Source organism: Bubalus bubalis, chromosome 6 (assembly GCF_019923935.1).
Source record: "Bubalus bubalis isolate 160015118507 breed Murrah chromosome 6, NDDB_SH_1, whole genome shotgun sequence".
Classification (NCBI taxonomy): Eukaryota; Metazoa; Chordata; class Mammalia; order Artiodactyla; family Bovidae; genus Bubalus; species Bubalus bubalis.
In genome coordinates this window covers 104,818,316-104,832,400 of record NC_059162.1, presented here as the reverse complement: position 1 = coordinate 104,832,400, position 14,085 = coordinate 104,818,316, and the positions used below count along the sequence as shown (strand labels likewise).

At 57.6% G+C, this 14,085-nt stretch overlaps 2 protein-coding genes across 18 annotated transcripts in view; both read right to left on the bottom strand.

Annotated features, from left to right (window-relative positions):
* Nucleotides 1-1,264: 1,264 nt before the first annotated feature.
* SLFNL1 (schlafen like 1) lies at nucleotides 1,265-10,488 on the bottom strand. Of its 2 annotated transcripts, XM_025288987.3 has the most exons (4): nucleotides 4,669-10,488; nucleotides 2,452-2,931; nucleotides 2,186-2,329; nucleotides 1,265-1,608 (listed from the first exon to the last, which is right to left on the bottom strand). In XM_025288987.3, exons 1-4 carry the CDS (start codon nucleotides 5,053-5,055, stop codon nucleotides 1,486-1,488), a joined length of 1,134 nt encoding a protein of 377 aa, XP_025144772.3. In that variant the 5' UTR covers nucleotides 5,056-10,488; the 3' UTR covers nucleotides 1,265-1,485. The 2 variants fall into 2 exon arrangements, with proteins under 2 accessions (XP_025144772.3, XP_044801113.2); XM_044945178.2 differs by lacking the exon at nucleotides 2,186-2,329.
* Nucleotides 10,489-10,637: 149 nt separating this feature from the next.
* SCMH1 (Scm polycomb group protein homolog 1) overlaps nucleotides 10,638-14,085 on the bottom strand; it is a 221,940-nt gene continuing 218,492 nt past the window's right edge. For all 16 annotated transcript variants that reach the window (XM_025288975.2, XM_025288978.2, XM_025288969.2 and 13 more), the window contains 2 exons: nucleotides 12,840-12,970; nucleotides 10,638-11,802 (listed from right to left, as the gene is read on the bottom strand). In XM_025288975.2, the coding sequence (XP_025144760.1) occupies nucleotides 11,677-11,802; nucleotides 12,840-12,970 (257 nt within the window). In that variant the 3' untranslated portion in view covers nucleotides 10,638-11,676. The remainder of the gene's footprint in view (nucleotides 11,803-12,839; nucleotides 12,971-14,085) is intronic.

Below are 14,085 nucleotides of genomic sequence, written 5' to 3'. Positions count from 1 at the left end.
CCAGCTGTGCCCTCGCTGCTTTGAGTGGGCCTCCACTGGCCAGTTAAGTGCTGGCTGCTTACACAACCTAGAAACAGCACCCCCAGAATGGCTTTCCGGGGCCTGCCAAGCCCCACTAGCCTTTCACCCCGGCTGTGCAGACAGGATGGTACCAGGGCCAAGGGCTGTAGTGGAGATGGCACAGGAGGGTTGCCTTCAAGCCTGGCATGGGCCGCCCAGTGCCCAGGACTTCTTGGGGAGGGAGCTGGGCCCACTCCCTGTCCCCACTCCCTGTCCTCCTCTTCATCCCTGGTGATCTGGGCAGGGTCTGCCTTCGTGGAGCAACCCTGAAGGCTGTGGTGCTTTGCTCTTGATGAGATGGAAGACGTTGAACCTAAGCATGGTATGATCAGACATTGGCTTTGCAGAGTCCCCGGCTCTGCTGGGAGAGATGCAGGGGAAACAGCCACAGCAGGAATCCTCTCTGGTGGCTGGAGGGTGCATGGAGTAGAAGTCAGACGTCTCTTTCCTGTGCACGTGCTGGAGAGAATCAGGGCCCCAGCTGCCCTGTCTATTGTCCTTTAGATTTGCCTTAAGGTACCTGGTCTTCAGGGTTTCCCTGGCAGCTCAGCTGGTAAAGAATCTGCCTGCAATGCAGGAGACCTGGGTTTTATCCCTGAGCTGGGAAGATCCCCTGGAGGAGGGCATGGCAACCCACCCCAGTATTCTTGCCTGGAGAATCCCCATGGACAGAGGAGCCTGGCAGGAGCCCTACAGTCCATGGGGTCGCAGAGTCAGACACGACTGAGCAACTAAGCACAGCACCCAGTCTCCAAGCTGAGGGACTGGACCCCAACCATCCAGGCTCCTTCCCTCACAGCTCTCTGTGGGGGAGAAGCCCAGGGCTGGCTCAGTCTTTTGGACAGAGGTGGGTTGGACATGGGACTCATGACCAAGTTGCATCCAATCAGACAAATGTTCTAGAAAGAACCATTCTGGCCTGGGTGCATGTAATTTATTAAAGAGCTTTTAGTCCCAAATCCCAGCAAGCCAGGGGAGGGGCTGCAGGGTGGTCTGTCGGCTCTGTAACTGCACTTAGCCATGTGCCATCTGCAGAGGGGCTTTCCCAAGACGAATCCTTTTCTGGCCCTGCCTAGCCGTTGGGAGTTCAGGGACCCCAGCCTGAGCTACAGGAGCGCTTCAGGGAGAAGGACAGTCCCTGCCAGCCCTGCCCAGGGAGCGCACTGGCCCAGTTCTTTCTGAAAGTAAGGCCCCTTGGGGTGGGATTTGGGGGGAGGGCTCATGCTAAGAGCAGTTTCTTAGCTACACAGCCCAGGGTCTGCTCAGGACTGACACTACGTGGGGACCAGCCTGTATGCACGGTGTCACAGGAGCCAGGAAGTGCAGTGTTCCTGTCCACCTCTGAGCAGCCCAGACTGGTTTTACTGGGGGGAACCTGGGGTCAAGCAGGAAAGCCCCGCATGTTCCAGGTGGGGCACTAGGCCCTCACAAGACGCAGCAGGTGCAGGAGACGGGCCTGTGCTGCTGCACTTGCTGCTGGAGCTGTTCCTTCTCCGCCATCAGCGCCTGCAGCCTCTCCTCCAGCTTGCTCAGCTCGGCCATCCACTTCTGTGGGGACATGGGAGAAGCCAGGTCTGAGCTGATGAGGGCTGAGACCTGAGGCTGAACTGATGGGAAGGAGGCGAGGCCCAGAGAGCCTGGAGGTGGCGGGGGGTGCCTGCTCCAGGCCACTGGGCGCCATCCTGGGCCTGGTCGGTGGAGAAGCCAGGTCCCCGGACCAAGCAGCCCTGGGGTCTTGGGCAAAGTCCTGCCAGCCTCCCAGACCCTGGGTGACTCGCCCTCCGCAGCCTCTCGCCCTGTCCTGTCAGCCCTCGCCCTCTTCTGTTTTTGTGTCACCTGATGTTCCCCTCTTGAGAAAGCTTTTCTCTGGGGCTGCATCCAGCACTCACTTAAGCACTCACTCCCAGCTTAAGGACCTCCCCCAAGTGCAGTACACAGTTCTTGGGTTTGTCTTAAAGCTTTGACACTGTTCTCCCTGCTCCTCCAGTTACACTGCAGAGGAATCTGGGATGCAGCAGGCTTATCGCTCCCCGTGGGAGCACCGGTGGGAAACCCGACGACCCCAGGTCTGCCTGGTGAATGGCTGAGGGGCCCCCTCCCCGCCCAGCCGGCCTGGGCCACCCACCTGCCTGCACCACTCCTGGATGGCGCTGACGGACAGCGGGCCCTGGATGCTCCCGTCCCGCCGCAGGAACACCTCCCCCTGGTCGGTCTCATAGAGCTGCGGCTCGGCCTGGGCCTTGGGAGCCTGCACGCTCAGGCGGATCACCTTGGGAAGGGCAACGGCAGCTCTGTGGGCGCCGCACCGCAGACAGCGTGCGACGCCCCCAGCCCCGCCCCGGCGTCGGCCTTGCCTCGCTGGCTGCCGGGCAGCCTGGGGGCAGGGCTCACCTTGAGGAGGGTGTCGGTGGTGGAGGTGCTGACCACGGGGATGAAGGTGAGCCTGTAGGCGTCGGGGAAGACCTGGGGCTTGAAGCCCTGCAGGACGGAGTCCACCAGCAGGCGCACGCGGTCCTCGTCGCGGTGGCTGCAGCGGACGCCCTGCACCAGGCCGCTGTCCTCCACGCCCACCAGCAGGCTGCCGCCCTCGCTGTTGAGGAAGGCGCACACGTAGCGCCGCAGGTGGTGCTTGAAGGCCTGGCTCAGGTACTCGCCGCCGCCGCGCTTGAACTCCAGGTTGCGCGTCTCGTTGCCCAGGAAGGCGCCTTGGAAGAGGCGCTCCTGGCCCAGAATGCCCTGGTCCGTGATGGCGCTGTCTGAGCGCGTGCCGCTGGGCCAGCTGGGGGAGACTCCTTGTGGGCCCAGTGCCCGGGTAGGAAGGGGTCGGGCCGGCCTGGCTTGCTGGGGGCTGGGGCCAGTGTCCTCTTCCTGCTGGAGTGGGGTGGGGGCAAGTGCAGGGTGTATGCTCCTGGTAAGAGTTAGGAGCCAACCCGGAGGGACAGGCGGCCAGAACCCCACCTCCCTCCTCACCCCACCCCCGGGGCCCAGCCCACACAGGGCATCCTGATGCCTCTCCCTGGCGGAGGGGCCTAATTCTGCCCACGTGCTGGGGTCCATGTGGGAAACCCTGTGGGTCGAGGGTTTGAAGCAGCCAGTGCGCAGCCCTCTTCCCAGGTGAACCATGGGAGGCTTGTGGGGAGGAGGTTTCCTTTCCAGCTGGAGCTGGGACACCTGCAGCCGCTCTCTGCCCTCTTGGGTTTTGTGTCGGCCTCGGAGACACAGGGTTGGATCATTCTGGAAGATGCCTCAGCGCCCTGAGGTCCCCTGTGACCCAGCTGCAGGTCTCTGAATTGAGGGGGCCTCCCAAAGATCCCATCCCCTTCCTAGTCTCCCTGAAAACCTGGCTGATCCGGGCCTGAGTCTCTCCCACCCCTGGGCCTTCCTGAGTCCCTTTCGTGGTTTCTGCTGTGTGTGAGGGCTCCGGGGGCAGCCTGCTCAGGGCCGCTGAGTCTGGGTCTCACCGACCGACTCCCTACCTCCAGGCTCTCCTCGTCCTATCCATTCTCTCGCTGACCCCAGATATAAGTCCCGTAGTCACTCTGTCCTGATAAACCCTTCCTTGGTTCCCTGCTGCCTTCCAGCCTTCAAAAGCGGCTTCCATGGCTGGAAGCTCAGTGCAGGCTGGGGTGTGGTGATGAGAGCCACTCCCAGTCCTACCAGCAGCTCCCAGAGAAGACAAGCTTAGCAGAGACTCGAGAGCTTGCCTCAATGTCATATAAACGTGCCATCAGGCCACAGGTCTTGAAATGTAAGCCCATTTAGCTCTGCAACAGTTTAAATGTCATGGAGCCTTCATCCAGAAGGAAATTCAGTTCAAGAATTCAAAATTCAATTCAAGGACAATTCAAGACCACCAGCCTACCACCTCAAAAGTGAGTTGACTGTTCCCTCCTCCCCCAAAAAAGCCCACTTTTTCTGGCACTGCTGTGGTCTCACAGCCCTGCCCGCCGGCTTGATTTTGTCAGTCCCCACCCTGGGCAGCCACCAACCACCCTGCAAATGCCACCACACCCGGGCCCCTGGTATGCGCCCCATCCCTCTGCTAGGGATGTCCTTCCACTGAGTCGGTCCCTTTGCCTAAGCCCCAGCCTGGGTTTCACTCCCTGGGGAATCTGTCCTCAGTTATCAGTGAGGACCTTCCTGGGTCCTCCTCCAGTTCCAGGCTGCCTCCCCCTCCACCACCCCAGGAGGGTCTGGCTCTGTTCATAGCAGGGCTCCCCCAGGGCAGGGTCAAGCCCTGCTCTCTGCTGCGCTGCCCCCCAGAGCAGGTGTCTTGTCAACTGAGTGGATGAGCTCGGCCAAGGAGAAGGTCAGGACCCCTGTATATGCTTGGGCCTGGCCTGACCGGACCCACCTGCTGGCTGTAGATAGGCGCAGGGAGGGTCTGATACTCAGGCTTTCACCTGCTTCCAGGCTGGAGGCAAGCTCCAAGGGTCAGTGTCCCTCTGGGACCATGGTTATTTGAATAGCAGCCCCAAATTTGCCAATTTGTCCCCAGTTCCTTGAAGACACCCCTCACGCCCACCAAGCAAGGCCATCCATACCCAGGCCTCTCCCGAGGGAGGCTCTGGGGCTGGCGGGCCCCCTGCTGGGGGAAGCCTGGCTTACCTCTCGGCGGTTTGAAAGCTCCCGGCCCTCACCCAGCACTGGCTCCTTCCCGCGGGCCACCAGTTCCTTGATGATCTGGTGCTGCCCCCAGGCCCTGTGCAGGCGCCGGGGCAGGGAGGCCAGGGTGTCCTCGGGGGTGGCCACCTGCACCAGCGCGTAGGCCTGGCGTGGCCGCCGGACGACCTCGATGTGCTCTCGAGCCACCGGCAGTTCGAGCCGCTCCAGGGCATCTCTCAGCAGGCAGGTGAGGACTGGCACCGAGAACTGGGGGTTCAGGTGGCCCACGAAGAGAATGTGCCTGCTGGGAGCTGCCTTGGCACCTGAGTCCTCAGGCGGGGGCTCTTCTGGGGGGAGCTCCCGCAGGGGCTGCTTGCCTGGGGGCTCCATGGCGGCGGTCGGGGGTGCGCCTGTGTTTTGGTGGTCTCTTCCTGTGAGTCTCTGGAGGGGCCTGCCCTGGAGGGGCTTCTAGGATTCCTCACCGCGGGCTGCTCCTCCCAGGGCCCTGGGCTCTCAGCCTGGCCCAGGGCCTCCCAGGGGACTCGGGGAGGCCGAGGCTCTGGGGAGGTTCACAGATTGACAGGGGCTGAGGAGGGCCAGAGAGAGAGAGGGTGGGCAGAGGGCCAGCAGGAAGGGCCCTGCCACCCACCCAAGGCCTAGGACAGGGAGGAGGGGAGGCAGAGCTGAGCCAGCGAACAGAGCGTGTGCGCCTGCCGGTCCATTTCCACAGAAGGGAAGACTGAGGCGATATGACCCAAGAGGGGCAGAGGCAGAACTCAGGTCTCTGAGGGGCCCCCATATCCTGTCATTGGCCCCAGCGGGCCTGTCTTCCCTCAGGAAGCCCCAGGCTGGGGCATTAACCCAGGGCTCTGAGGATTAGTCACGGACCCCTTGGGCTTCTTGCCTGCTCTGAAGCTGGTGTGAGCCCAGCAGAGGCTCTGAAGGGGTTAGGCTGGGTCAGAGGGTTTAGAGAGAGGTTCTTATGCTATGGGTACACTGATGGAAGCTGTGGCCCCTCACAGGACAACAGTGTTTGCATATATACATATAATTTGAGGTTTGTCTAGACCAAATCCTCTGGTTTGGGTCCAGGGAGCAGAAGTGAGGGTCAGAGCTGGGCCCTTGGGTACGTCCCCCACCACCTCTCACTAGGCCAGGGACCTTGCTCCTGAGCTGTGCACACACCAGCCCCTCCACTCACCCACACACACCCAGCCTCCGGTCTCTGTGGCAGGTACGGCTGGCCTGCATCTTTTCAGATTGGATCCTTAAGGCAGTCAGGGTCTGGGGGCCACCACTGCTGGAGTGGGGATGTTCAGAGCAAACAGGAATAGGGGGAAGAGGAAGGCCTATGACCCTCATGTCCTGATGGTTCCTGGGGGAGCATGGGAGGTGCCAGCCCTCAGCTCCCACAGACCCCTGACCCCTGGCCAGCAGCTCCCCAGGGCACTTAGGGGCTTGGCTCAGGAGGGGGAGCCAGGGCCATGGGAAGTGGGCGGGGCCTGTGCAGCCACCTCTGTGAGCTCAGGAGAGTCGACAATGCCTCCAGCAGGTAGGCTGTGAAGAGGGTCAGGAACACTTCTCCTTGACGCCCCACCCCCATGTAGACAGACGTCCCGTGCAGCTTGGTGCAGGGCTCCTTCCGGACAGCTCCTAGAATCCAGGGGCTGAAGACACACTTCCTCCCTCTGCCAGGCCTCTCCAGGCCCGTGTGCCCACACTGGGCCTCACCTCCCACCTCAGTCACCAATCCCAGGCTCCCTGAGCGGGGATCAGAATGCAGTTGGTTCCAGCGCTGCAGAGATGGTTCCTGTCCTGAAGAGCCCTGAGAAATAGGTCAAGCATTGCCATCTCTTTTGAAGGACAGGGCTGTCACCTGCTATTCGACAGGTACCAAGATTCAGGTGATACACGGTCTTTATTAGCAGAAATCTGTTCCTGGGTGGGTGGGGGCTGTGACAGCGCCTTTCCTCACGCAGATGTCGGCGGCACTTGCCCACTGCCTCTGCAAGCTCCAGTGGGGTGTGGGGCGGAGGGTGGTGTCCAAGGGCAGATGCAAAGGTTGACCTCCGCTTCTGAGCAGCCCGTTCTGAAGATGCTAATGAAATTTTGTTTCCCTGAGGGACTGAGGCAGAAGCTTGGGTGGGGAACCTGAGCGACTGTGGTGTGGGGGCAAGGAAGAGGCCCCAGGCCCTGAGAGGTGGTACTGTGAGGCTCTGGGGAGGGACTCTGCAGCCAGCGCTGCCTGGTCTCTGCATCCATGCCAAGAGTTACGGGGTAACAGCTCTAAGCTCTCCGGGGTCCTCCTCTTCAGGCCTTTCTAGACTCTGCCATCATGAGCTGTTCTCACAGAAAGTGTACAAGGGGGGCTGTGGCTGATTTAGGCTGTTAAGCCATGTTGAGTTAGGCAGAGACCGACAGCAGGCCAGGAGAGGTGCCCTGACAGATGAGACATGTACCAGGGTCCTCACTATCAACCAGCTGTTTGGCATGAAATTTCCCAAACGGATTTGAGTGCCAAATCTTTCCCCATTCTTACTGGAAATCTCTGTCAATGATTGTATTACATATTTCCCTGGGCTCTGTTAACCTTCTGTGAGTTGAACATCAGTTCCATCTTTTTTTGGCCGGGGGGATAAAAACTGTCTTTCATTGTAAGCACTAAATACATTTGCAAAATGATATTTTAAATACTGAAATGCACTGCAGTGTAACTGGGTTATTTACAGCACCCCAGGCTTTGTAGGAGCTAGGTGGTGGCGGACATGAGTTCAGTGTTGTGGAACAAGCAGCTCCCTTCAGTCGTCTTACTGGATGTCCGTGACCTTACTGACAACCCTCCTTGGCACTGGAGGTAAAAGACTTCTTGAATTTAAAGAATGTGAGGTGGGCCCAAAGATGAGGGGCAGAGGGAGGCTGTAGATAGGGCTCTTCTCACGTTATCTGGAGAGTGTCCACTGGGTGGCGCCTGTGGCTGGGATCCCTGACACCACAGAAAGCATGGGTGTCTGAGCAAGCTGCCTAGGAACCCCAGCTGAGGGGCAGGGGAGGGGTGTGGGCGGGGACTGAGCTCAGCCTTATGCTGGAGAGGACAGGATGCCAGGAGAGCACACTCCGGGACTCAGGGGAGGGTGGGGTGTAGATAGAGGCAGCCTTCACCCTTTGGCCCCAGGAACACGCCAGTCTGCCTTGACTCCTCCCTTGCGTACCAGCGGCTGGAGGATTCCTGCCTACCCTCTGACAGGGTCGGCCCACAGCCCAAAGGTATCTCGGGCCCGGTGCCTATACCCTGGGACCTACTGGCTGCTGGCCCCGGAACCATCCTCAGTGGCTTTGGTTGTTGCAGGCCAAGCACAAATACATAATTCTCTCACTTGGCCTGCAGGTTTCCAGCTGTGGAGCTTCCCTGATGGGATGGGGGGACTTGGGCCCTTAAGTTACAGGAGACTGCAAAAAGCAGAGGGACGACAGAGGGAGGAGAAAGTGTCTGGAGTCCCTCAAGCAGAATGATTTCCATGCTTTCAGCCTTGGTTGTAAAGACGAGCGGCAAGTCACCTGTGCTTCTTCTGAGGAGGGGTCATGGCATTGGGCATGAGGGCAGAGATAGTGTGTCTACTGGGCCCACCAGTGCCACAGGCCAGAGAAGGGCCCCAGGTTGTTCCACAAAACACCAAAGAGGAGTGGTGTGGACACTTCCGCTCAGGACTAATGGCCGGGACAAGAGAGACAGCGCAGAGCCCAGGGACACAGGCCATGATGTGGCTGGCAGGTGGGGAGTGGTCACAGGGGAGGGGGGGACCGGGCATAGAGGTTCTCAAAGGATTCAGCCCTAAGTGGAGCCTGGACTTTCTCTCCTCAAGGGCCTGGGTTTTTCTTTCCTCATGCTCTTTAGCACCAGAGTCAGCGTCTCTCCTTGTCATGGCGATGAGGGTGGGCACGGGAAGCTGCTCTCGGGAAGCCTCTGTGCTCAGTCCTGCTTTCCCATGTGCCTTCCCGCTGCGTGGGTGGCTGCCCTGTTGGGGTCAACGGTGTGGCCTCACCTGCCAGAGACCCCGTCAGCTTCTTTGGATGACTCTGGGTCACTATTAGAAAGCTTGGCTTTGTGAAATAGTTTCAAAAGTTTAGGCTGGTTTTTTGCTTTTTGTTTCTCATAAATGACATTCAATTCAATTCAATCCTGCCCAGGGGCTAGGGCAGCATGAGTAAAAGGGTAACAAATCCTCTCTTCTGTAGAATTTAACATTTGGTTACCTTTCTGGTTCTGTTCCCTTGGAAACCAGATAAAAATGGAGTGTCGACCATTTCAAAGAACAGTGCTTACAGCAGAACTGCCCCGACTGTAAGTCACCTGGCCTAGGAGGCAGCGCATGGACTGTGCACGTCCCTGCCTGTGGGGCCTCCTAAGGGCAGGGACTCAGCCGGCACGTCCTGCCCAGACCTGGAAGCTCTGCTGATGGCAGTGGGGAAGCTACTGGCTGCCCTGGGGTGTGATACTTCTAATCCAAGGTGAACCCCACTTCTCCCTGGTATGTCTTATCCCCTTAAACCTGAGCTGCAACCTGGGTAACAAAGGATAGTCCTGGGTGACTGTGGGCTCTGTAATGACTACCCCACTGAAAAGGCCTGCTTCTTACTGCCCTGCTGGCAGCATTTCCGGTCTGACAGGAGCCTGTGTAGTCCGCGTGGTGAGCGGGATCTAAGACAAAAGCCACCTGTTGGGTGTTGCAGGCAGTATGATGTCTCACACCCCTCATTAGCTATGGAATTTGGGGCAGCTAACTTCACCTGTCTAAGCTTCAGTTTCCTCATCTTTAACATGGGGGAACATGGTGGCTATCTCTGAGATGTAGCGAGGTTTAAGAGAGCTAATGTATATAAACAACTTAGCATAAGAAGTCCTTAAATAGTGTTTCCTGATGACCTGACAAGGGGCAGGGTGGGGTGGGAACCAGTTTGCTCCACAAGCCAAGACTGGCAGCATGTTTGGCCTGCCTGTGTATGCTGGTATTACTCTCATATTCAGTAGTTCATCATCAGGGCCCAGGATTCCTCTTTGGGAATACCCTGAATGAACCGCAAAGCTCACTGGACACAGGTCTGGGAATCTGTGGAAAATGGGCTTATTCTGGTTCAGCAGCCCTGACCCCGACTGCTGCAGGGGGCCCAAGGTTATACTCTCACAGTGGCCAAGTGGAAAAGACCATGTTGCGACCAACCAGTCACTGGTGAGGGCGGGCAGGATCCTCAGAGGTCTCATCTAACCCCCCAGAGCCAATCGGGCCCAAAGACGGGAAAGGACCCACCCAAAGCATCACAATAAATAGCTGCACTGGCTGGGACCTCAGCCTTGGAGTCAGATTACTTGGCTTTAAAGGCTTCCTCTGGCAGTTTCTGCCTGCATGATCAGAGCTTCAGTTTCCTCACCTATAGTGGGTCTGCTGTGAGGGTCACCTGGGGGCATCTGATTCGCACAGAGCAGCGTGTGGGGTGCAATGGTGTGTCACTCTAACCAGGTCGCCCTGCGCTGCGCTGTGGCCCTTTCATACACAGGCAGGGGCTGGACTGGACTTCCTGGCCCCTGGATGGCACAAGGGGCACCCTGCAGGCCAGGCTAGCCTGCATCTCCTCACCCTGCCATGGAGGGTCGCTGTGGCTGCTGGCCCTAACACTGTCCCTTCTGCTCGGGCTTCCTAGGGCTGCCGTGCTCGCTGCTGTCTGCTGCACCAGGGCAAAGCCCTTTGAGGGCAGAGCATGGACTGCACACTGGTTCCCCAGGGGCTACGCAAGGCTGGGCCCCAGCAGGCCTCTGGCAGACAGCCTGTTCTTTAGGGACTGCTGGAGTCACAAGAACTCAGGGAGCATCCTGCCCAAGTTTCCTCATAAATAAAAACGAGGAGCTACGACAAAGGCAAGGGGAATGACCTGCCCTTTGGAGGCATACTGATTTGTCTGCTGACTGATTGCAAAGACACTGGCATCTATATTGTTTTTTATTTATAAACAAATTGACATAAAATAAGTCCAGATGGCAGCAGGGGCAGCTGAACTGCTGACTTGCTTACAAAAGAAGCCTGCGGACAGTGGAGTGGGTGCAACCAGACTCCAGCCTAGAGACCATCCTCTCCCATCCATCTTAGGGCCTTCTTGGCTTAAAACGTTGGGCCCAACCTTCTTTGGCAGCAATTCTGGCCAGGGCAAGGAGCTGTGGCGGGGCAGTGCAGGGCAGGAACGCCTGTTCCCACAGATGAGGCCGGGGCTGCAGAGGGCCCAGGGGAGGGAGAGATGGGAGATGACAGGGACCCTCTCCTCCCTGTGCTGAATGACGTGGTCAAGGCTTGGTAGGTCTGTCCATCCCAAGGAGAAAGTGACTGGGTAATGTCCTCTGAGAAGGGGCCACAGCTCTCTGGAGAGGGCCTGTGTGGGGCCAGGGCAGTGTGGTCGCCCTCCTCCTGAAACCAGTGTCTGGAGCAAGAGGGGTATGACTGGAGGGCTTGCCCAAGTGCCAGAAACAATAAATTAATAAGAAAAGATCTTTTTTTAAAAAAGGTAGAGGTTTGCACCATGAGTTTGGGATCTGTGGATCTCGTGAGGAGAAGGCAGGAGCTATGGGAGCCACACCACCAGGCCCAGCAGCTGGTGAGGGAACTGGGCGTGAGTGTCGCTTCAGAGCCTCATCTTTTGAGACCTCATCAGGTCAGCTCCTTCCTCCATCACCTGGAAGGTGTTCAGTCTAAACTCCTGGAGGGAGGCCACCCAGGCTTGTGAAATAAATACACGGGACCTCAGAGCCAAGATGGGGCTGAGGGGAAGAGCAGTGCCTGGGCCGCACACCCCGCTCCTCGGTCCTTCATGGAAGGACATCTCATGGCAGGAGGGGGCAGTGGTGGCTCCACACAGCCTCCTGGAGTCCTGAGGTGGCCTTGGACCCGCTGGGGTGCCCGATGGCCCTCCTTCCTGGGAGAAGAGCCCCCTCTGCTGGACCCCTCGGCTGTCCAGGCTTCACTGCCCTGCTCAGAACTTGCCCTGCTTCAGCCGGTCAATGTGGTAGCAGAGCTTAAGGGCAGGCCCCAGCTTCAGACCCATGTACTTCATCATCGTGTCACTTCGCAGCAGGAGCAGGGCCTTGCCATCGATCTCCTGGGGGGAGGAGGGGGGCGCCATCAGAGGCCTGGGCGGTCTGTCCACCCAGGTTCTCACCAAAGACCATCCGGGGCGGTGCCAGCCACAGGGAGCCCTGTGAACCTGCTGTGACACTGAAGCCTACCTGTTCCGTCCACCTTCTGGCTCTAGCCACCCCTCTCCAGCGTCACCACTGAACCCCCCAGGTTAAGCTCTTCATGCGTATTTGTAGGAATCTCCTTTCTCTGCTGCCCAAGAGGCAGCTCTCCCAAACCTCTAAGATCAAGCTCAATCCCAACTCTTCCCAGGAAGCCTCCCCAGTCAGTGTCCTTGTCACTCATCACAGACTATTCTGTATTGACCCTCAAGGGCTATTTGGAAAGTCACCTTCCTTCCTGGGCAGCAGGGAGCCCTCCTCATGAGCCACACACAAAGCAAGCACTCAGTGAGCAGCTGTGAGACCCGCAGGACTGATCTAAGAGCACTCTCCAGCCCACCTGGCATGAAGAAGTAGATGACCCGTGAAAGCAGCGGAGCTCTTCTGAGTACCCAGGGTGCAGAACAGCACCAAGCAGCAGGGGCTACTGGGAACCAGGTTTGAGCCGCAAATCAGGAGTTCGGTCATTGCAGGGGGGTCCTTGGCAGTCCCTGGCCACAGGGCCAAATGGTCACTTGACAAGATGCTGGGGCTCACAGCAGATAAAGTAGAGAATGGGGTTCTGATGAGGTTGGAGAACTGGGAGCCACACAACAAGGGACTCTTTAACCTGGCCTTGGCCTTAGACCACAGCAGGTAGAGAGGACAGCAAGTGCTCCTGGAAGAGGCGAGTCCTGTCCTGGGACGCAGTAGGAGTATGGCTGAGTCAGGTCCAACACTAAAGGAGTATGCAGCGCCCAGTGAAGGCCATTTGGGACCCAAGACTCTGTCACTAAGTTTCTATGGTATCATCTGTGCTCAGTTTCAAGGGACTTGGAACAAATATATAGCATGTGCCCTTTAAGAGTCTAAGCAAGACAACCGGTGGATATAGGAGAGGTCAGGCAGGGATACCTACGTGTTTGCGAAAGAGGTCAGCATGGGGTCCAAACTGGGGATCAGCTTCCCGGACAAACTGCATCACATCCTCAACCGTCCACGAGGAGGGGTCCCGGCCACTTAGTCGAGAGGCATCCCGGCGGTCTGACCCTGCAGGACAGAAGGACACCTGCCGTAACGGGCGGGGACTGGGCTGTAACTCGCCTGCACTCTCCATAGCCTGTCCCAGGGGCCCTGTGTGACCACTGGGCTTAGAGCAGTGCCAGAGCAGAGGAATCAGAGGTGACTGAGGGGGAGCAGGGTTTCTCCACAAAGGGAATGAGGACCTGAGACCCTTCTTCACTCAAATCTTAAGCGTAGGTCTGATTCTGGAAATGGTCAGAAGGAATTTTACACTGAGGTTGTGACTGAGCCTGGACCTGAGTCAAGGGTAGTGATGAGGTGAGAGGATTATCTGTGTTGGGGGTAGGGGGAGGGGCTGGTAGGTGAGGCTGCTTTTGCCTTGGCTCTGGGGACCATTTCTAGAGATACCTCAGGAGCTGGGTAAGATTAGAGCTAAGACCTTGGGGCCCAGGGAGAAAAAAAAATGGCAGATAATAATAACCTGTGTCTCTTCCAAGGCCCAGAGAATAGTTGATTTCGTTATAGCCAAATACTTGGAGGCAGAATACAGCTTTGCCTTGGCTGCCAGGAATCTCAATGTTAATTTAGTGCTCTGCTTAGAGCTTTTATTTCAGTCTTGGCCATTTCCCCAGTGGGATCTGAACTCTCTGTACGGTCATCACCTGCATAGCTCTCTGGCAGGCTTCATCCCCTCTGCCTGGAATGTGCCCCCTTCTTGCCCTTCAGTTTCTCCTTTCCTTCTGGCAGACTCTAACTTAACTAAACAAGAGCTGGCTTCAAGGATCAGCTCCTTTATGAAACTTTTCCAGGTCTCATCCTGAAAAAACTGGTCTCATAAAAGCATTTCACGTATCTCTTGGTTACAGCTCACTCTCTATACACTTTCCCCCATCACATCACTCTAATAATCTCTTCTCCATAAAGCAGTCAAAACAACTTTTAAAAAGTAATTGGATCATGTCAATCAATACAACAGCTTCAAAATTCATACCTGAAATAAGACTGAAGCCTTTACCATGGTCTAGAAGGTACCCCATCATCTGGCCCTTTCTGCTTCATCTCTCCCTTCCCCCCACCCTTTACTCACCAAGCTCCAGACACGCTGGCTTTCTGCCTCCTGAATAAGCTATGCTTTTATGCTT